The 20836-nt window shown below is 53.5% G+C and overlaps 1 protein-coding gene across 2 annotated transcripts in view; it reads right to left on the bottom strand.

Annotated features, from left to right (window-relative positions):
- Positions 1-20836, bottom strand: part of TTC7A (tetratricopeptide repeat domain 7A) — a 107005-nt gene that overhangs the window by 26339 nt on the left and 59830 nt on the right. For both annotated transcript variants that reach the window (XM_081156666.1, XM_081156667.1), the window contains 4 exons: positions 16570-16687; positions 15382-15439; positions 14204-14276; positions 11599-11759 (listed from right to left, as the gene is read on the bottom strand). In XM_081156666.1, coding sequence (XP_081012792.1) covers positions 11599-11759; positions 14204-14276; positions 15382-15439; positions 16570-16687 — 410 coding nt within the window. The remainder of the gene's footprint in view (positions 1-11598; positions 11760-14203; positions 14277-15381; positions 15440-16569; positions 16688-20836) is intronic.

Here is a 20836-nt window from a genome sequence, read left to right as displayed (position 1 = left end):
AGGCGTGGACACCCTGCTGTGCCAGGGGCTAGACTTTCAGTTGGGGAGATCTGGGGACACTTAGGAGGTTTAAGGCAGTGGCTGTTTACCAGTGGGTATGGAGATACTGCAATCCTTTACCACGGGTACTGCTAGCAACACAGAGGCATACCAGCGGCCCAGGGCAGACTGGTTGAGCCGTGGAGGCCCAAACAAGACTGAGCCTCCTGCTGATCACCAGGTGGTGAGCAGTGAGGCCCTTTATTCCCAGCATGGCTGTTGGGCAAACCCATGTGACTGTCAGGCCCTGAACTTGATTGCTGCTGGGTGGTTCCGCCAGCCCACATGAGGTTGGCACACAGGCCCTCATGGAAGCCGAGTCCTCCATCTCGAGAGGGAGCATCCCTGTGACCTAAGGGTGCAGCAGGGGGCCGGCCCCAGAGAGGCCAGGAGTTCATCTGGGAGCTTTCCCCTCTGACCTTTCCCCTCCCTCGCTCAGGGCCCTGGCCTCCCCTGCTCGTACTGAGACCTCCCGGCTCATGAAGAACTTTGATGGCCACACTCTGCTCCTTTCTCTTCACACCTTGTGTTCCGTAGATTGTGACTTGTCAGTAGATAGAGAATGAGAGGGTGGAATTTGGCCCAGCCCTCCTTTTAGAGGAGGGGGCTTGGGGTATGGGCAAGTATTTTTCTTCCTCATTTTTCCTCAAACACACCACATGCCTTTTGTGCCCTGCACACAGGGTACCACCCCCACCCTATGTGCTTCTCCTCTCCATTTCCATCCTTTCCCCTAATACTCATGCTGGACTTTAAACCTCACCTACCTCAGGAAGCCTTCCCACACTCTCAGGATGCCCTGCTGACCTACAAGGTCCCACAGTGTAGCCTGCGCAGGCCCGAGCAGGAGTGTGGGCTCAGTACCCCAGTGGGCAGCTGCTGGGGAGATCTGGTCTTGCCACCCCCGCTCCCCTTTCCCCGATTCTCCGAGTGGCCAACACTCCACACGTACTAGGAGCCTGTGCTTTGGAAACATGAAGTGAAAGACAGTTTCTGCCTTCAAGGTAAGTTAGTGCTACAAATGACAACTTGCCTAGAGAATCAAGCGCTGTATTTCTGGATCAGACTCAGTGCCAGGAAAAAACAGAGAAGGGGTCTTGCTGGTATTTGATGAAACGGAGGGTGAGATGGGATATAGTTAGGAGTGGGGGAAAAGAGAAGTATGGGGGTGTCACGGGGGGAACAGTGGCTGGAGCAGCAGGTGTGAGGGAGGAGTGAAAGCCCCTCCCTGGGGGAGGAGGAAACATCCAGGCTCAAGTCCATTCCAAGCTGCCCCCTCCCCTCAGAGAGCAGAGTCCACTGGGCAGGGCCACTTGGTCTGGGCTCGTTCGGGGACAGCTTTTGGGTAGACCAGCCCTGCAGCATTCCCCTAGTACCCAGTCTGCCCAGACACGCCTCCTCTTCAGCTCTCTTCTCGGCTACGGTGCCTCCCCCTCCTGCTCCCCGCATCCCTGGGAGCCAGGATGGGGCCCTGGCAGACCTGACCAATCACGTGCCTGGAACAGAAGTGCTGGCATTACAGTGACTGCTACCAACACAGGCTGCTGTCCTCGAGGCTGCTGACATTCCATCAGCAGGAGTGACCATAGCAGAATTTCTCAATCCAACCACATCCTTTCTGGGCTGGGGCAAGCACTCCAACAGTCACCTCTGGTTAGACCTTTCACTCTAAGATCCTGGGAGGCTCTAGATTAGCTCCTGAGATCTCCTTGGTGTCACCGTTCAGCAATGCCAGTGAGAACTTCCTCAACAGCAAGCCCCGTCCCGACTGTCTGACATCAATCCAAATACCTGTGTGTGCCACCTTCCACTCCGGCCACCCGTCTGCATGACCTCAGGGACCCGAGCACTGCTCAATGGGTATCAGTAGCTCCCTGAACTTCAGGACAGGCTCCTGGCCTCATCCATGCTCTGCTTCGTTGTCGCCCTGCTGGGACTAACCCTTCCCCCTTTAGCATCCGGCCAAGTCCTTGCCAGATGTTATCCTCTCACTGTGTCCCCATGGGGTCTGTAAACAACCCCCTCCAGGACAGACTTCACTACATTGGGAGGTGCTTATTCGTACACTTGCTGGCGTGCCTCTAACTCACCGCTGAAGTCTCGCCCCTCTTGCAACAGGGATCAGCAAACAATTCCATTCTCTCCAAAGAAGCAACGCTGCTGCTCTCCTGACTAAGACTATCAAATCCACAGGCCTGTCAGAGCTCAGGGCTCCCTCTCCATCCCCTCTGCCAAGACGGGTGGCTCAGTTTTTCAGACAACGGCATGAGAAGGCTGGCAGAGCCCTGGTGGGCCACCCTGGTTGGTGGGAAACACTTTTGGGCCCACACAACAGGCTACAGCCTCATCAGAGAACTGTGCTTCCTGGGTGTGACACGGGGAGGCTGCTAGCAGTGGGGGGTGGGGTAATACGAGGGGCAAGCCTGGCTGCCCAGCCCCTTCAACCAGCCCTGGCATACATTTTATATACTGAATGGATCTAAACTGTCATTTGAAGAAAGAATTCTGAGGATTTAAGAAAGTGCACTATTTTAATCCAGTGGCTCCAAGCCCTCCTCCTATGAAAAGTCCATATGACCACCCTTCTCTGAATGTTCCAGACAGTCTGCAGTTAGCCCTTAATTACATTACATATATATTTCTTCTTGCTGCATAGGCTTATGAGTTTAATAATGAAGATAAACTCACATAAAGCATTTTTAAATTCAGACACTGTGGAAACAGTTTGTGGATAGTCTTGCCTACAGATGGTAAAACCACCATTTATTTTGTCATGTGTCTCACAGTGGGTTCCCCACCTGAAGGACAGGGCCCTGCTTCTCCCCACATCCACATCGTCCTAGCTTCCCCAGTGCCTGGCCCGGAGCTGAGCAGTGTCCGCTTAGTACTGTGAAAATGTGTGTTACTATAACCATCTGGCCCCTGTCTAGGCCTCACAATCCGTGTTAAATCAGAGCCGATTTCTGGCACCACTTCCTGCTGCTGGGCTCCGGCTAGGAAGGTAAGAGAGGGACCTGATCACTTGCTGATTTGTAACTGCAGTGAGCTGGACTCACACAGCCAGCGAGTAGCACGCTGGGCGATTCCTTTTTAAGCTGTCCAGAAGCAAAGCTGTACAGGGCCTGGGGAGGAACAGGGAATTCTGGACACAATGTGAAGATGCCTGGCTCCTTGTGACTTGGGGGGGGGGGGGTCTTCATCCCAGAGGACCCAGGCAGAGCCAACAGAACCACCGGGAAGAGTCTAAGACAGGAAGGCCTGGAATACTGGAATCACACCCAGGAAGGAATGGCTGCATTGCTATCCTTAGATCCCGCACTGTGACCTCGCTCAGAGTGGACAGATACTGGCCGAGGAGTGAGAAACCGGAGCCAAAGTCCCAGCTCTGTGGCTGCCCAGCTGGGCATGTCACAGGTTCCAGACCTGTGAAATAGGAGTGAGGTCTCCTGCCCGGCCTGCCCAGGGATCCCACAGATGAACTTTAGTAGCAGCTGAGAGCCCACAGCTGCAGTTAGTTCTCAAGCACAGGCCTGTGCAAGGCTCAGGGAAGGGGCTCCTGCTTTGAACCTGCAGACCTAGCAGACTCGGAAAAGCAGTTCCCAGGCCAGGTGCTGCTGAAGGCTCTCAGAAAGCCCCCGAGCTCATGGCCTGTTTGGCAAGGCAGGTGGTCCTCCTGGTGGCTCCTGGGACCCCAGCTCGGTATGAGGAAAGGATAGAGGGATGGACAGAACCACAGCAACCTCAGCTGTGACCCCCTTTTATAAGCACTTTCCTGTTGAGCTCACACGCCCCCTGAGAATGCCACCCAAGCCTTGACAGCCAGCAGGCACCTTGGCCCAGGCTCCGTGCTCCCTCAGCCCCTCGTCTACCACTGCGCTCTGATCAAGGCGGACACCTGCCACCTCCGGAATCACCTTCAGTCCAGCACTGTGGGTGGGTGGGGAGTGCCCCTGCCAAACAGTGAAACATCTCAGCCCTGCAGAGTCTGTCTGTGTGTCTGCCTTGCCTGGGCCAGCCCCCTCCTGTGGGGGATGGCAGAGACCAGTGAGGTCAGTGTCTCTGGATGTCACCACAGGTCACCAGCTTTGCCAATCTTCCCTATCGCTCTGGCCAGGGCTGATAGTGGAAGTTCCCAGGGGAATGCCCGGGTAAGCCTGGCATCTGCCTCCTCTTCCTCCCCACCCTGCCTGGGCCCTGCCTGGCCTGCTCTTCTGGGGCAGAATCAGGATCAGGATCAGCCTGCTAATTATCTGTCAAAAGGATTGAGGCTTGGAGCCATTCCATTTGAGGCAAAGGTAAATCCTTTCTTTCCACTGCTGTGAAGAGGAAATATCTTAGGGTGAACCTCCTCAGAACTGAGGAACATGAGACTTTCCAAAACCTTTTTTTTAAAAAAAGAATTATTTTGTGAATAGGGGATATTTTTGTGACTATGGCTCTGGCTAAGCAAGCGCTGTTTTGGGGTCAGAGGTCACCTCGTCCATTTCCCCCTAAGAGCCGATCATTTTCCCGTGTCCCCTCCCTGGCTGCTCACTCCTGCCCCCCTCTCGGTGGCAGAGGGGCACTGGCAGAGCAGAGCTGGCTGCAGGGAAGGACCTGGGCTGTGTGGGCAGCAAGTACAATGGGTCCACATTTTTACTTTCATGTTTCTGAAAGCAGCTCCCTATAAAATCACTCAGCACGCAAAACAAACACTTGAGCACAGTAACTGCTGTGCACCTGAGGGAGCCACCTGTGACCTCTGGCTCACTCCTTGTCAAACAGGAGGACATTGTGCAGAAACATGGCCTTTGGCATCAGATGCTTCTGTGCTCTGCCGCCTCCTAGCAAGTGCCTTCACCTCCCTGAGCTCTAGCTGCTATGTGAAGCAGGGACAGTAATGGCACCGCCCAGGAGGGCTGTTGGAGGCCTACGGGCAATAGAACTTGTAAAGGCAGTCCTGGTGCACAGTCACCCTCAAGAAAGGTCAGCTGTCATCCTGAGACTGCTCACTCATTACCAGTCCTCACTGCCAGATCCTGCGCTCTGGCAGGGACTGTGTCCTTCTTATCTTGCCCCATCTGAGCATTCATCCATTCTCGAGGCCCTGGGCAGCTCTGCCCACTCCCTCTGGCTCCCGGCCATCACGGGAGCTCTCCACACTGGGGGGAGGGGTGGCGGCAGGTGTGGCGAATGCTCAAAAGGGGACATTATCTCTTTAAAGGACAGTAATTAGTAATGCCAGCTGATGGCTGCACTGTGCTGTTTTAATGAAGTGTTCTATTTTTATAGAAAACACATAATTGAGTGAAAAAGCAGGCTATTCTCTGAGTCAGGCAACCACGTCTTTGGAAAGTCCAACTCCTCAGCCAGGAGGCCAAAGCCTGCACATAGCACGGGGTTCTGCAGGAAGGAGGCCCCATCCCAGGCCGCCCCAGGTCTGACTCAGTGGTGGTGGAAAGCAGGATCCATGTTTGATGACCCAAGTTCAAATCTCAGCTTCCCTTCTTCCAACCACATGATCCCGGGCAAGTCATATAACTACTCAGAGCCTCAGTTTTGTATCTATAAAATGGGAATGACAGTATCTATATGCCCTGAGGGTTCTTATGTGGAAACAATGTACACAGCAGGGGGCTGGCCCTTAAAGGGTCCAATCCATGTTTGTCCTGTCATTATTTACCTAGCCCCTATTATGTCCAGTTGCTTACTAATGCCCTCGGTGCCTCTGTTTCCGTATCTGTAAGGTAGGAATAACAGTAGTTCCTATACCTCCTAGGGTTGCTGAGGGGCTTCAATGAGTAAATGCTGGTAAAGTGCTCAGAGCAGTCACTGGGTGTCCTACTGTTTTATTAGTACCAAAGCTTGTGGCTTGAAGCATCCCAGGGTTGTTCAGCTCATCAGCAGGTGTGAGTTCTGGCTCCTGCTCTTCCACTCACCAGTTACCTGACCTTGAGATATCATTGTAGCTTTCCCATTAGTTTCACCTTGAAAGTAGGGGGGTTATAAAAACTAAAACATAAACAAATCAAACCAAAACAACAAGAAGACAGGGTAAGGGGTGTGAGAACTCTTGAGGGTTATAGGTCTGATGCCAACATCCCTGTGTGTTCCCATTCTTCCTCCCCATGGCCTACCCTTTGGAGGGTCTACTTGGGTGCTAGGTGCCCATCGGTGGGCTCCCTACAGGAGGAGGTGGAGACAGAGGGCAGGTAACAGTTTCTGCCCCAGAGGTACTTCCAAACTCAGGGGAAGCTCAAATAATACATCCGAGGCAATTAGGAAACAAAACAGAAGAAAAGAACCAAGTACTCAATTGAGTGGTTCAGCTTTGAGGAATATACGGGGACTTCAAGGCCAAGTAGAGCCGAGGGGAGCCTCTGAGGGTGGGCAGGATCCGAACAAAGTGAGGTGAGGAGGGCACCCTAGAGGGCTGGACTGGCAGGGATGGAGGTCTGGAGGTGGTGCGGGAAGGGTCAGCCTGAACAGGCACAGATCTCCTCCCTCCAGGACAGGATGAGGGTGGGAAAAAGAGGGGAGTAGCCCCTCAGAGTAGGAGCCAACCACCCCCCTTGCCCTCCTCTTCATTCAAGCTGTCATCACCAGGCACTCACAGAGCCGCCCAGACCCTGACCAGGAATACCAGGGATTGCTGAAGGGCACAGGTCTCCCAGACTCCTCTAGATCCCATACCTCCAGGACAGACTCCACCAGTGCAATTAACTGCTTAAAATCACACACGGTGCTCTCTGAGGGTATCATTTTAAAGCTCTAACAGCAGAGGGAGAAGGCCAGAATCAGGCCCGGCGTTATTACCTTCCCATGGACTAGCCTCAATGTGATCTTGATGGCAGTTCTTCTTAGCCCTAAAAACCAATGATTTTTCCTGGAGTCTGGAGGATTACACTGACCCATGTCCCCTAATGTTTTAAGGCTCATGCTGACCTTCTACCTAATAAATTCATTCAATGTCACCTAACTTTGAAGCTTTAAAAGTCAATAGCCTGTAAGCCTTGCTCACTGAAGTTAGCCTCTGCTTACTTCACAGGGCCTGCCCCACCTGGAGGACAGCCCATGCTCAGTGCACGCCTTGTGGCTGGCTGCATGGCAAGACCTTCTCATCTGGCTGACTGATGGCTAACCTGGTGGCCTCCAGGCCCACTTCCCTCAGCTGCAAGCCACCTTCAGTTCCCTCCAGATGACTCTCCAAACACAAATTCACGATCTTGAAGGATATGAACACAAATCACCCAGAGCCATTCCATAACCATTCAGCGGTGGAGGAACTTCCAGAAGAAAGGTCCTCAGGTGGAACAAAGGTAGGCTCCCAGCCAGGTATAAGACACCAAGAAGCAAACATCTTGGTCCTGGTTTGTGATCTCTGCCCAGCAAGCAGACCCTTAGGACCTGAAGAACATCCATTGCAAAGGGAAAGGCTATCCTGCTCTAGAGGCATGAAATACCCCTTGTCCTCTCTTCTCAGGGGCTGTGCTACTTCAGCTAGAGAATGGTGCACCGTGGGCCCCAGTGCCTGCCTCCAGCACAGGTTGAGAGCAGGGAGATCAAGAAGGCAGAAAGTAAAGGGCTAAAACCACTTTAAAACAAATGAAGAATTCCTTTTGGAAGAATCTGCAAATAGCTCTTTCCTTTCCTTCCTTTCTTCCCCATACAAAACACAAAAGTTCATCTATTTACCCTCCTAGACTGAGTGTAAGCAGACCACCAGGGGCGAGACCAAGGACTATCTGACTGCAGTGTCACACGGAGCAAGATCACAGGAGGCTGCAGGGAACAACCAGCAAAGGGAAATGCTGAATGTCAAACCAGCTTAGCGATGAAGAACTGACCTTTGGGGAAGAGAGCCCAGTGCCAGTGATTATGCCTGGCTTAACACGTCCCTCAGCCACAAGGCTGCAAGTTTAAGCCATGGTTCAGCAGGGCTGTAGCAGCCAAACATGTTTAATGAATGCAGCAAAGTGATAAACTAGGTTTGTGCTAATACCTTTGATTCCAGCCTCCTCACTGGAAGGTTGGTATTTTAAGCGTCCTTTTGATCTACTGCAAGTTCCTAATAAGACTCATCCAATAAACACACTGGGTTTAAGTCAGAAATGTTAACAGGAGCCCCAGAACCTTGATATTCTGCTCTGGAGAATGCACCACTACAAATATGTCACGGACCACTTGAGAAAAAGGTGGGCAGGCCAGGTAGATGAGAGAGGTGCCCTTGGGGCCAACCTTAGCCTTAACTGGATAAGGCTGAGGTCTGGCCTCAGCCAACGCCTAGTTATCAGTTCAAACATTTTCCAAAACAGCTTAGGTTTCCCTGGGGAGATGGCTTTGATGGTTCCATTTGTTTATGTGCAGCGAGCCCCAGCTTGTCCAGAGGGCCACATTGTTCCTGTGGGGGGTGGGGGGGAGTGCCCCCTGGGGCTTTGTACACCTTCCCCCAGGACCTGAGCTTGGCTGGGCAGAAACTTCCACTAGGGCCTAACCTGACCCACAGGGGTGGGAGGAGGCAGCTCTGGCACTGAGGAGTTGGGCAGGGCAAGCCAGTTGGCTCCTCTGCCTCCAGCCCTTTGGCCTGGGCTTTCAAAACCAGTCTGGCAGGCTGCCAGGCCTGGGGTGGGGGCAGTGACTGACAGGCTGGTTATTGGAAAGCTCCCATCATTAGCCCAGGAATGTTGTTTGGTTACCATGGCGACCTTCACTACAAGTGGCCTGACTAAAGCATAAGGAATCTTGTTACCTAAAACCAGAGCCCCAGGAGCCCTGGGCTTCAGGAACCACGCTTATCAGCGCCTGTTCCCTTTGACCCCATATTCCTGCCCCTTCCCTCAGGGCCTCCCAGCTGCCTCCCACACCCAGGATCAGGAGAAAAGACTAGCAAAGGCACCTCCGAGCTGGCGTGGGCCCTCTTACATTCCCTGGCCTAGCCAGGCTTGGAAGCAGGTCCAAACAGGGTGTCTGCTGCCCCCATGAGGCCCCCTGCGGGCTAACCAGGACCAGTCTGGCCAGCACATGTGTCCAGGGCTTAGTGGGAAGCCCTTAGGATTTCAGGAAGCTGCTCAGAGAGTCTGGTTCCCACTGTGCCAGGTTCACACTGTCCTTGCGCCATCAGTCTCTGCCTCATCACGTTCCTGCCTTTTTAAACCCCATTAACTAAAGGTCATCCTGCAGCACGGAAATCAAGATCTTCTTTGCTTTGCTTTCTAATCCCTGAATTCAGGAGGATTTTCAAAAGTTCAACTCCACGAAAGCTGGGTTTTTCTCCAGGAGTCTTGAGACTGCCTGTAAGAGGAGTGGCCACTCATGCAGCTAAAAAGCTTAAAAACTTTCATCGAGTGTCCCTGCCTCCGGTTCTCTGCCCTCCCTCACATAGGGCCCTCTCCATCATCGCCTGGCCCACGTGCACTGCTTCCTCTGGGTCCCACGTTGCAGTCTTAATCTGTTTGTGGGCTGACTCCCAGACCCCTCTACACGGCTGCCCCTCAACACGGTTGTAAACCGACTGCAAGACCTTCTCTTGCCTGAGTCTCACAGTAGACCTTGGAAGCAGAGGGAGGCAGGGCAGAAGGCACAGAAAGGAGAAGCATGCTGCTGGAAGGGACACAGGCAAGGGACAGGCATGACTCACAAGGGGAGAAGCTTGTGTGGAAAGGGGCCCAATGCACCCAGCTCCACTCTCCCCTGTGCCAGGCTTCCCCCAGCCCTGACACTGGCTGCCAGCCTCTTTCTTCACTAAGGCAGGCTTTGCAGCCTCTAAAGGGCTTCAGCCACCTGGGACAGCCTGTGGGGAGGAGCTCAGTGGCAGACAGACCCTGGCCATGGGCCTTTAAGTGCCCCTCACCAAGGACATAGACCTTGCTGGGCCGAGGCCAGTGTGAAGGGGGTTTGATATTTTTGTTTTGCTGCAGTGATATTTACTGGACCGGTCATTTAATTAACTGCCGTGGCAACAGCCAGAGCCACACAGCTTGTTCCCAATGCAGGGAGCAGCTGGAGAAGCAGGATGCAGTTTCCATTGAAGAGCAATGACATTTTTCAGTGATCCCTGACCGGTAATGGACTCAATGACATTTCCTGCTAATCCATGGGTTTCTGTACTCCGGGGTTTCATCTGTGGGGAACAGTATTGATTTATTTGCAAAGAGCGATGGTGATACCCTATGGTCACTTCAGAGCTGTGTGGGAGGTGGATATTCCACCCCCACTTTTTTAAGATGGATTTTTTTTTTTCTGCCTAAGAAACTGAAATGTGTTCTTGCATAGTTTTGGAGGTCAGAAGCCCCCTATATTTTTCCAGTTAGTTTTGACATATATTGACAATATGTCAATATATCCTACGTTGATGGGTAGGATACTCTGCCACTGCCAAAACACCTTTCTTGAGCCTTAGCAAGGAGGAAACCACCCCCAGGAAAGTTCACAGGACAAGCCCCTGGTGGCATCCTCTCAAGGAGGCCAAAGGTACAGGAAAGCCGATGCCTCACTTAGAGAGTCAGCCCTGTCCCCGAAGGACTAGGGATGGACAGAGGTGGACACTGGGCTCCCCACATAAAGGGAACCTCCCTGGGTTGAGACAACTTGATCACCTCACAGCTGTGGCACCCACCAATTTCCCCTAATGCTTTGTGAACCTTTTTTCATTGACAACGTGAGTCACCTCAGGGTTCCAGGACTGCTGCTCTTTCTGCTGTCTGCCCCAGAGCTGGCCGGTTCCAAATGGCCCTCCTTCAGACCCTAAGGTAGGCCACGGTGGGAGTGGGGTGCTGAGCCCCCATCCTGGGATCACAGGATTCAGAGAAATAAGGTCACCTGCTGACCTCCCCCTCGTTCCCTCCTGCAGAGCAACACTCCCTTCTGCCTCAGTTGGCCCAGCATGGCTCTTGTTCCCAGTGTCCCAGTTGGGCGAGAGCAGGTCCTCTGTGTACAGGTTGGGACAGGAGGGTCTAGTCCTGCCCCACCCACCACCACCTGGGCCAGGTGCAATGTGAACCCTGCTCCAGAGATGGGCCCAGAGATAGGCACCTGGGTGATGTCGTTTATGGTGAGGGTGTGTGGAGGAGCTAAGGATGGAGAGGCCAGGAGCACCCTGGAAGGAGACAACACCCTCCCCCAACTTCCTGTTGACCTGTTTGGAAGCAAGGGGATGGCTCCCTTGGCCTCCACCAGCCCAGCCAGTGTTAGGAGCCACCCTTGGCTAGCTGCATCAGGGTTATGACTAAGTTGCACATGACAGTGTCCCCAGGAGGCTCAAATGCAGAACCCAGGGCTGGGTTGAAGCAGCCTGAGCATATGTATTCCAGCATAGCCCCTTCCATGGTCCACACAGCCCCAGTGGAGCCTGCAGGTGCCACATAGAACTCCCCACTAAGACCCTTGGGCACAGAAAGCCAGAGTGATTCTCTGACCCTACAGGTCCTCTCCCTGCCTTGATTCTCCAGCCAGGGAAAGTACATGTAGTGGGAGCTTAATCGGTGTATGTTGGTTGGCTACATGGCAGGGTGGGGAGTACCTGGACACCTGCATCTGTGACAGGCCAGCCCCCCAGCCCAGCGGTGTCCCCAGGGAACTCACTTGAAGTTCTCAGGGTACTCTGTGATGGCCATGTTGATGACATCCAGCGCAAGTTGGTAGTGCTTCTGGGCAGAGAAGAGGAGAGCCAGCAGGTGGAGGGCATTGGCATCGTCCCTGCACAATTTCAGGGCCTCCTGCAGCTGCTCCATGGCACTGGAGATCTGCCAGAGAAAACCGCCAGCTCAGTGACCTTCCCAGGGTCCACACCTCCCTCCAGGACTTTGATGCCAGGCGCCAGCCTTCCAGGGGACACGAGACTCAATTGAGACCCTGGGCACTGAGGGTCAGGACTGGTGCTCTGATGAGAAAACACATCCCCAAGTAACATGGCAACAGGAATCTACTACCCCAAGTTAGGAAGCCTCTACTGTCCCCACTCGGAAGTAAAGAGGAGCAGGTATATGGTGTAACACAAAAGATCCGGTAGACACTGGGAAGTCTTTCCGAGGCTGGAGTAGGGGTCATAAGGAGAGACCACCAGGCCACTAGCTACACACCTAGAGGTAGCCAGGCCCTCTTCTCTGAGCCAGTCCATGCAGTGACAGGGGCCTACTCAGAGGCTCACAGTGGCAAGAGCATGGGGTCCGAAGGGGGCATGGATTGCAGCTCTGCCATGTTCCAGCTGGCGCCTCAGGGCAAGGGACTTCACCTCTCTGAGCTGTAGTTCTTATGCTGCAGAAGGAGAACAGTCATAGCCATCGCGGTGGCTGAGGGGACATGGACAAATGTTCTGCAGAGTACCACACACGTTTGAAAATGTGTTTCCTTCTTCAAGCTCTCAAAGCCAGGCAACTAAGGACCAAGTAAGATTCCTCCTTCTAGTCCTGAAGGACGTGTGGTCTCATGTTTTCAGGTCTGGCACTTGCATCAATTCCTGTGACCTTATCCATATCCTCCCAGGAGCCTCGTGAGTCTTTTTAGAAAGCCTGGCTTCTTTTCAAACCTCAGACACCCTACAGTGCAGGCCAGTGGGGGCCTTAGGTCCCGGTGTGCCCTGCTCCAGCCTGGTCTCTGCCCAGCCTCTGTACAGGCTGTGCTGTGGGCAGTGCTAGGCAGAGTGTTCCCATGAAGACCTTCCTTTGTGGGAAAGGGAAGGGGAGGGGAGGGGAGGGGAGGGGAGGGGAGGGGAGGGGAGGGGAGGGGAGGGGAGGGGAGGGGAGGGGAGGGGAGGGGAGGGGAGGGGAGGGGAGGGGAGGGGAGGGGAGGGGAGGGAAGGGAAGGAGGAAGCTAAGGCTAGTGTGGCTGCCAGCTTGGCCTGCCTGTGCCTCCCTGAGGCTGCTCCGACCCTGGGGATTCTCCAGAGTGGACCCCATCATCCTGGGCTGGGCAGCCAAATCCACAGCCTTCACTGCTCAGGGAGCCTTACCTCTCTGGGCAGAATAGGCCAGTGGTCCTTAGACCCAAGCAGGCCAAGGTCCAGCTTAGAGAACATTCAGGGGCCCTTGACCCCCTGATGCTACCAAGATCTGGGGTCCCCAAGAAAACTGGGTGCCAGGCTCTACTGGCCTGGCTCAGCCATCTCTGAGACAATAGACACCATTCATTCATCAGAGGTGGCTGAATAGTTAAAGATATAAAAAAATGCATCACCAAAGGTTTATAACAAATTTGGCAAGAAAACCACTGGTTCTTTCAGAGAGGGCTGAAAATAAAGTGGTCTCAGGTATCTTGCTGTCTGTGCTCCTAGGAGCGCCAGAGCAGACTGATGTTCCTGAAGAGAGCGGCAGAGAGGTACCAAGGACCTCATGCAGGACCTGGAAGTCAGGAGCCCTGGGCGCAGTGGGGTGAGGGGCCGGGGCAGTCAGCGGCAGCCTGGAGGTGGAGGAGTGATGGAGTGAGCTGGGAGCAGGGGGGGCCCGCTAAGGAGAGAATGGCTGAGACAGAAGGACCCAGAGAGGGAGACAGAGTGACTCAGAAATAGTGATGATGAGGCACAATTCAGGTCTGGGCAGAGAGGGGCACCGGGACATGCGAGGGAAGGGTCTCTGCAGAGAGTCAGGTGCAGGGAGGGGAATAGCCAGGCTGATGCAGGGACGAGGGGAAGGGGAAGCAAACAGCAAGCTGACAAGTTGAGAGAAAGAGATCAGTGAACTAACTGGAGGAGAAATCAGAGGCCAGAAGTTGACACAGACCAGTAAGATCAACCTCCAGGCCAGTGGACAAGGCTCTAAGTGCCCCGTCTCAAACAGGATACTCAGAGCCACTTGGGGTTTCTTAGCTGTGGCAGGTGGGCTACGGGTCAGACTCCTGGGGCTCCCCCAGATCAGTGGATTAAGCTCAACGGAAGGTGAGGACACCAACAAACGCTTATCATGATCACTTGTGAACTTCTCACAAGTCTGACATGTTCTAGGGGGAGTGAGGGCAGAGAATAATCTGCCCACCATGTGCCCACTGTGGGTCAGGTGCTGAACCACATTATCTGACTTTATCTACTAGGTCCCTCTGAGGTGAAGTTTGAAGGCGCTCATGTAACAGGTAAGGAAACAGAGGCTCAGAGAGGTCAAGTCACTTGCAAAGGGTCACACAGCTGGTAAAAGCAGTGGTGCCGGGAAAAGATCAGCAGCCCCCAAAGACCTGGGGGTTAGGAACAGTCAGGACCCACCTGTCGGACGAGGGCCAGCTGCAGGGAAACATAGAGGATGACCTGGGGGTCGCCAGGCGCCAGCTGCTGGGCTCTGTATGGGGAGAGGGAGCACCAAGTCAGTCACCAAGGGCTGAGCACCAGTGTTCGATATGGGCCTCCAGCATGCCATGTATGCTGGGTGCACGGGGTAAAATGCTGGGGATTCTGCCTGGCCCCGCTTGGAAGGTTGCCCAGCTGGAAGATGATGGTTTGGGCAGAAAGCCACTGGCAGGGGCAGTGGGCTCCTAGAAGGCTGGCTCTGGCTCAGGTGGGGGCCATCTGGCAGGGGTAGGATTGGGGGTGGGAAAGCCCCCAATCTCTGGGCAGCTGCTGGCCTGGCTGTGGCCCTGCTGTAGTCTTATACAGAGCCTGGAGCCTGCCCTCTCCACCACAGGACAGAGGGAACACCTTCCTGAGGGTGGAGGGGCTGGGAATGGGCAAGAAGCCTCAGGAATGAAGAGGTGGCAGGGGAAGGAAGGAAATGTCCCTCTATCCTGGGCACCCAGGATGGGACTCTCTGACCTCCCTGAGTTGGGAAACAGCCCACCCCCAAAGGGAGTTAGATGTGCTACATATTCCAAGGAAGCTGGCACAAGGAGTCTGGGGCATGCCCCTTACCTGGCAGTGCTAGGGGGATGGAGGTGTGGGGGACAAGACACACAGGGCTCTGAGGAAGGAATGGGGAGGGATGTGCAGGGGGCCAGGGCTGTGGCGGAGACAGGAGCTCAGGAAGGATGGGTCTGAGGGAGGGAGGGCTGCTGCTGGGGGAAGGGCTTCTCTGCCTCCCTTCCCCTCCTCCCCACCCGCACCTTCCTGACCCTGCAGCTGCCAGGAAATCTCTAGGACTATGGGTGGGGGCTACTCACAGCCCTTGAATTTTTGAGTTCCTGCCACAGGTAAGGCACTGTGCAAGGTGCCTGTCCTGCTTTATCTCAGGAAATCATCAAAACAATAATGGGTTATTATTCCCATTTTAGAGCCTTGAGCTCAGGAGGGCTGGGGCTCAGCCTGGGGCTTATGTGTGAGCTTTTAGAGCCTCAGTTCCCTGGTCAATAAGATGGGGACAGAAACCTTTGCTCCGTCTACGACCAGAGGGTCCACTGAGATCCAACATGTGCACTGGCACCTCTGCCTCCGTGCACTTCCGGCCCCCTCACCTCTCCAGGGTGTGCAGTGCTTTCCGGTGCAACTCATCCTGCTTGCATTTCAGAGTCGCTGGAGGAGACAGGATGGAGACAGCCATGAGGGGATGCAGAGGGTGCCGACCCAGCCCTGCCCCACCCCAGGGCACACAGGCTCTGCAGGGAGAGGTCCCATTGGGCCCTGTTTGGCAAATGCTTGCACCCAAGCAGCTCCAACTGATGCCACCCACTGCCCTGGTTACTGGGGGAGGGTGTGCGGTGCCCACCTGGCCCCAGCCCCTGGCATGGTTCTTGGCACACCAGGTCCTTCCACTCCACTGCCTTCTTTGCCACCTGGGCCAACCTGACCCTCTCAAAGGCCTGAGCCTGGAGAAAAAGGTTCCCACTTCTGTCCTGGCTACATGCCTCCTTGGGCTTCCTTACCCACGAGGCCGCTGCTTCTTTAGCCATTTTAACAAATTTTAAGTGTACAATTCAGTGGCATTAACTACACTCACAATGTGTAACCATCACCTCCAGAGCTTTTTCATTACCCTTAACAGAAAGTCTACACCCACTGAACACTAACTCCCCTCCCCCTAGACCCCTCAAAACCTCTATTATACTTTCAGGGGCCAATACCTATCCCAGGTTTAGTCTGGGGGGCCCATCACTCCCTTTCTCTCAAGCTACAAGGATACAGAAGTAGGTGGCTGCCTGATCCCTCGGGGACACACAGCTGAGCTGGCAGGGTTGGGAGAGAATGCCAGGCTCTCGGTGGCAGGAGTGAAACCTCTCTGCCAAGCACAAGTATTTATTAAACACCTACTGTGTACCCAGTTCTACATCATGCATGGAGGGGGATCCAAAAGACCTCAGAAGGTCACAGCAGTGCTGAAGTTAAAGATGAACCAGAATGCACTAGAATGTGGGGTCAGGGCTGGCAGCCCTTACAGTTGCCAGCACCACAAGGGGCACCAGAGGCAGAGGCTGGGACAGGCTCTGCCAGGAGCTGGGCCTTGAAGAAGGCATCTCTGAGAGTAGTGAAGTCTGGGGAAAAGTGAAAATGGGACTGAGGGGTGTGTTTGTGTGTGTATGTGTGTGCACTGTCCCAGAGTAGTCAATGGGGATGTGTTGGGAGGTGGCCACTGATGGAACAAGAGGCCTGGGGAGGGCTATTAGGTCTGAGTCACCCCAAGAAGAGGCTGAGATCCTGGCACTCACCGTCAGTGGCCTGCAGGCTGTAGGTGAGACCCAGCGCCAGGTAGCCCTTGGAGAGGAACTCCCCAGCTTCCTCCCCGAGGTTGACCACCATCATGGCAAAGCACTCTGCCTCCTCCAGCTGCAAAGAGGAGAGGCAAAAGTCACTGGGATGGCTTTGCTGGCCTTGGCATGCAAACCACTCATAGTCACCAGCCCTGCAATTCCTAGTGTGTGGGCAGCATGACCAAAAGGGCCAGGTGGCTTGTCTGAGGCCACACAGCCAGAGTGGGAGGATCAAAGCTGTTACCTCTATCAGTGATGCCTGGACCTCGCCACCTACCCAGGGGCCAGTGCTCAAGGTCACAGGGCACTCACTACCTTGCTCAGAGAAAGCTTCCTTTGTCCCAGGGATCCGTGCCTCCCATCACTTGGTCTGTTGAGAGCATGGACCCAGGACCAAGCCAGTCAATGCCAGCTCCTTTCCTCATCTGGCCTCTGCAGGTACCAGTGTCTGTCCCTGCTCAGCAGAAGGAAACCAGGGACAGGGGGAACAGACAGGGGTCTGGGGCTGGGTGTAGGGGGATACCGCCCACCCTACAGAGTGGCCAGGCTGCCACTTCTGTTCTGCCTGTGAACTCAAACCCTGACCCAGAGAGCTCAAATTTTTCAGGGGGAAAAAGCCTCGGGCTGTTTTTGTCCTGTTCCAGTTGGAAAGGGACCAACTGGCACAGGTCACATGTGCACACACCATCATATACAACATATGACACAAAGAGAGGGGCAAACACAAGGCAGGCCTCCGGAGCCCTCTGGGTCACCCATGGAGGTCAGGTCAGTTAGGGAGGCAGGGGACAGCTGGGGACCTCAGCCATGCCCACTCACAGCCTATAGGCCTCTGAGAATGTCCCCTTCCGCCTTTCAGGCCCAGGAATGTCATCTGCCCACATGCCTGGTGTGGCAGTGTACCCAAGTTCGTGTTACCAAGAACAAAGATCGGTTCTGCCCCATAATAAGGAGGCTTAACAAAGGTCCCCTTGTGTGGGTGTTTTCCCCCAGTAGAGGCCCATGAAGTCAGTCAACCAGGGAACAGAGTCAAACCTAAGTTGGCTTCTGGCACCCAAGCCAGTGTGCCCGGCCCTGCTCCTGTCCTTGCCTAGGCCCAACCCCACTCCCTTGGGAGAGGGGCAACTCTGTGCATCTTGTGGCATGACCACTGGCCATAGCTGGGAGTGGGAGGACAATGGACTCTCTCTCCCTGGAGTGTGGAGTTAAGATGCTGAGACGGAGGCCATCAGTGTGGAGAAAAGAGTTGAGCTGAGTCCACCATTTGGGTGCAGCTGTGGTGGGCTACGGTGCAGGACAAAGGTTGATGGAGCAGAGAACACAGTCAGTGAACAGAGAGGGGAAAAAATAAAACCAAAGTACAAGGGAGCCTGAGAGAGTGATCTGACAGTCCAGAGAGAGATGGCTGAGGAGGGCTGAATCCCTCTGTGGTCCAAGCGCCATCCCTGACAAATGTTGACCAGGGCAGCCTTCTGGTTTCCTCCTGGTCAAGCTCAAGCTGCAAGCTGCTGGCCTGGGCAGTGGGTCACCTCCAGGTTCGTAGGCTGGCCATTTAAAAAAAATGAAGGAGTTGGGGAGCTAGGCCTGAAACCATTAGAGCAGAGGAGTTGGGGTTCAGGGGGAAGTAGCAGCTCAGGAAACCCCACAGCTCTCTTGGAGCACCTGGCCCTGCAGGACTCAGGAGGGCTACAGGGCCCAAAGTCAGAGCCAGGTTGAGACAAGCCCCCAGACACCGGCTCTGATCCTGGCTCGGCACCTGATAGCCATGGGGCCTTGAGCAAGTCACTTAGTTTCTGGGCCCCAAAGGTCCTCACTTGCAAAATGCAGAGTTGGACCCCCAACTTAAACTGCTCCTCCCTACAAACCTCTACTGAGGCATCTGCAGCACCACACTCTGTGCTGGGCCGAGCTGGGGATGCCCAATGACAAGGGGGGCGGGATGCCTGGTGAGCTTGCACAGGATCCTGGAAGCCAAACAAAGAAGGGCAGGACCCCACAGAACAAAGTGGCTCTTAATTAAGGCTACACTGTGTGGGGCTGGCATGGGACTATGGAGCTTCAAAAGAGGGGCGATCGTGTGGCTGGGGTTGTCCAAGCAGGTCTCAGGTCAGGGAGGAGGGGCAGCAGGCATGATGGGAAGAGTGAGTGAGCAAAGAGCACCTTTCCTCCTTCCTAATATCCCCATTGCTGATGCAACTCATCTCACACACTGTCTTTAGTCCTCACTATGCCTCATGCAAAAGAAACAGGCTTTTTTTTTTATAAACCACCAAGTACAAGTTATAAAAAGAATCGAGAAACCTACTGCACTCCATGTGTAAACACTCTCTCATGGCCACGTCCTTCTACTCGGCCAACGCCAGCTTCTACCTCCTGCAACCCACATGGAGAGGGTGCTGGGAACAAGGCCCCGCGATTACTGGCAAACAGGGAAAATTACTCTCCAGTTCAAACATGTCATATTCTGGATTAATAGAGCTCACCATATTTTAGCTTTAAAAAGCAAAAACATACATCCTTAGCTTGTTCACTTGTGGTCCACTCTGACCCCCAAGCCAGTAGCCTTCCTTCACCAGTACTTGCCAGCCTTATCCACATAGTTTAAAACAATCTCTAAGCATGGTGTCAGCATTTCTCTCAAATCAAACTCACAAGGCTTCAACGTACCATCTGCTACATAGCCAACACTATTTTGATTTCTTTTACCAGAAACAAAGCAGCCTTTTACATGTGAAGCCAATGCAGTGATTAAGAAGGAAAAGAAATATTATCAAGTCCATTAAGTATGACAATATCCAATATGGTAAACCCCCAAGTATATATGTATTTTTTAATATAAAATATATATTATAAAAACAAAAACTATTTAAAGAAAAAAAATATATATATAATGCATGATTCCTTTTCATCTAAGACAAGAGTGGGATTCCTAAAGCCCTTGAGAATGTGGCTTTTTCACTTTTGTCCTGAAGAACTATAATGCAACCTAAGTCCCGAGTCAGCTCCACACCCATGATAGCTCTCCACGAAGAGAGCAGGGCAGCCTAGTAGCTAAGAACACAAGCTCCAGGGCCAGACTTGCTGGGCTCAAATCTCAGTCTGGCTACTTACTAACTGTGTGGCCTTGGGCACATCACTTCATGCTGCTGTGCCTCAGTTCCCTCTTCTGTGAAATGGGAATAACAACTGTTTGCTTCACAGGGTTTCTGAGAGGACTGAATGGGATGAAGACATGGCGAATGCTCAGAGCAGTGCTTGAATAAAAGTAAAATATTATTACTAGTTGTAACTTTATATCTATAATTAGTTCAATCTTCCAGAAAATTTTAAAGTCTCTGCCTGATAGATGCAGCCAGTGCCATCTAAGTAGATCGCTCCCCTATAGCTATGTGATCTAGACTCAGTGACAAATTAAGAAGGGGCAAAAAAGATCCTCCTGGATCCAGAGAGGGGACACGACTGCCCACCTTCTGTCTCTGGCCTGACTCTCAGTCACAGAAAAGGAGTGACTGCACAAGGACAAGCCAGGTCTCCACAGCCCTAGGCAGGCCACTATGCCAGGGTGCTCAAACTCTGACCTCCACCCATGGTCCGGGACACACAGACATATAACCACTAATCTACCCATTGTCACAACACTCACCCCAACTGTGGGTAATACACTTGGACATTTTCTATCCTCTAACAGTCTATTTCTATTATTATTATTATTTCTAATCCTCACCTGAAGACTTGCTTAGAGAGAGAGAGAGAGAGAGAGAGAAACATCGACCAGGGATCGGACCTACAACCTGGGCATGTGCCCTGACCGGGAATCAAACCAGCGACCTTTGGGTGCACAGGACGATGCTCAGCCAACTGAGCCGCTCTGGCCGGGCGCGATTATTTTTTGAGAGTCCTGTTTCACAGCCCACTGATGGGTATCGACCTGGGCTGTGAAAAATCATTGATTGGGCTGCGCAGCATCTGCCCATCTACAACCACCTTCGCCATCTTTCTCCCCACCTAGGACCTCACTGGTCCTTTCCAATCTCCAGACACTTCCTCTGTGGCCTTAAAATGAACAGCTGCTAGCTCTGTAGTTATGGCTCCTGCTTCTGCAAGATTCGCTCAGGTTACAGCACTGGGCCCTCTTTGCTCATCAAAATACTTCTAGGGATGATGGGTTTTCAAAGTTCTTTTCAACTGTTCCCTTTCCGATGATATGCTGCTTTTAATACCTCCT

Source organism: Miniopterus schreibersii, assembly GCF_964146895.1.
Source record: "Miniopterus schreibersii genome assembly, chromosome: 13".
NCBI lineage: Eukaryota > Metazoa > Chordata > Mammalia > Chiroptera > Miniopteridae > Miniopterus > Miniopterus schreibersii.
The sequence above is the reverse complement of the archived record's forward strand: the minus strand, read 5'-3'. Positions and strand labels throughout refer to the sequence as shown.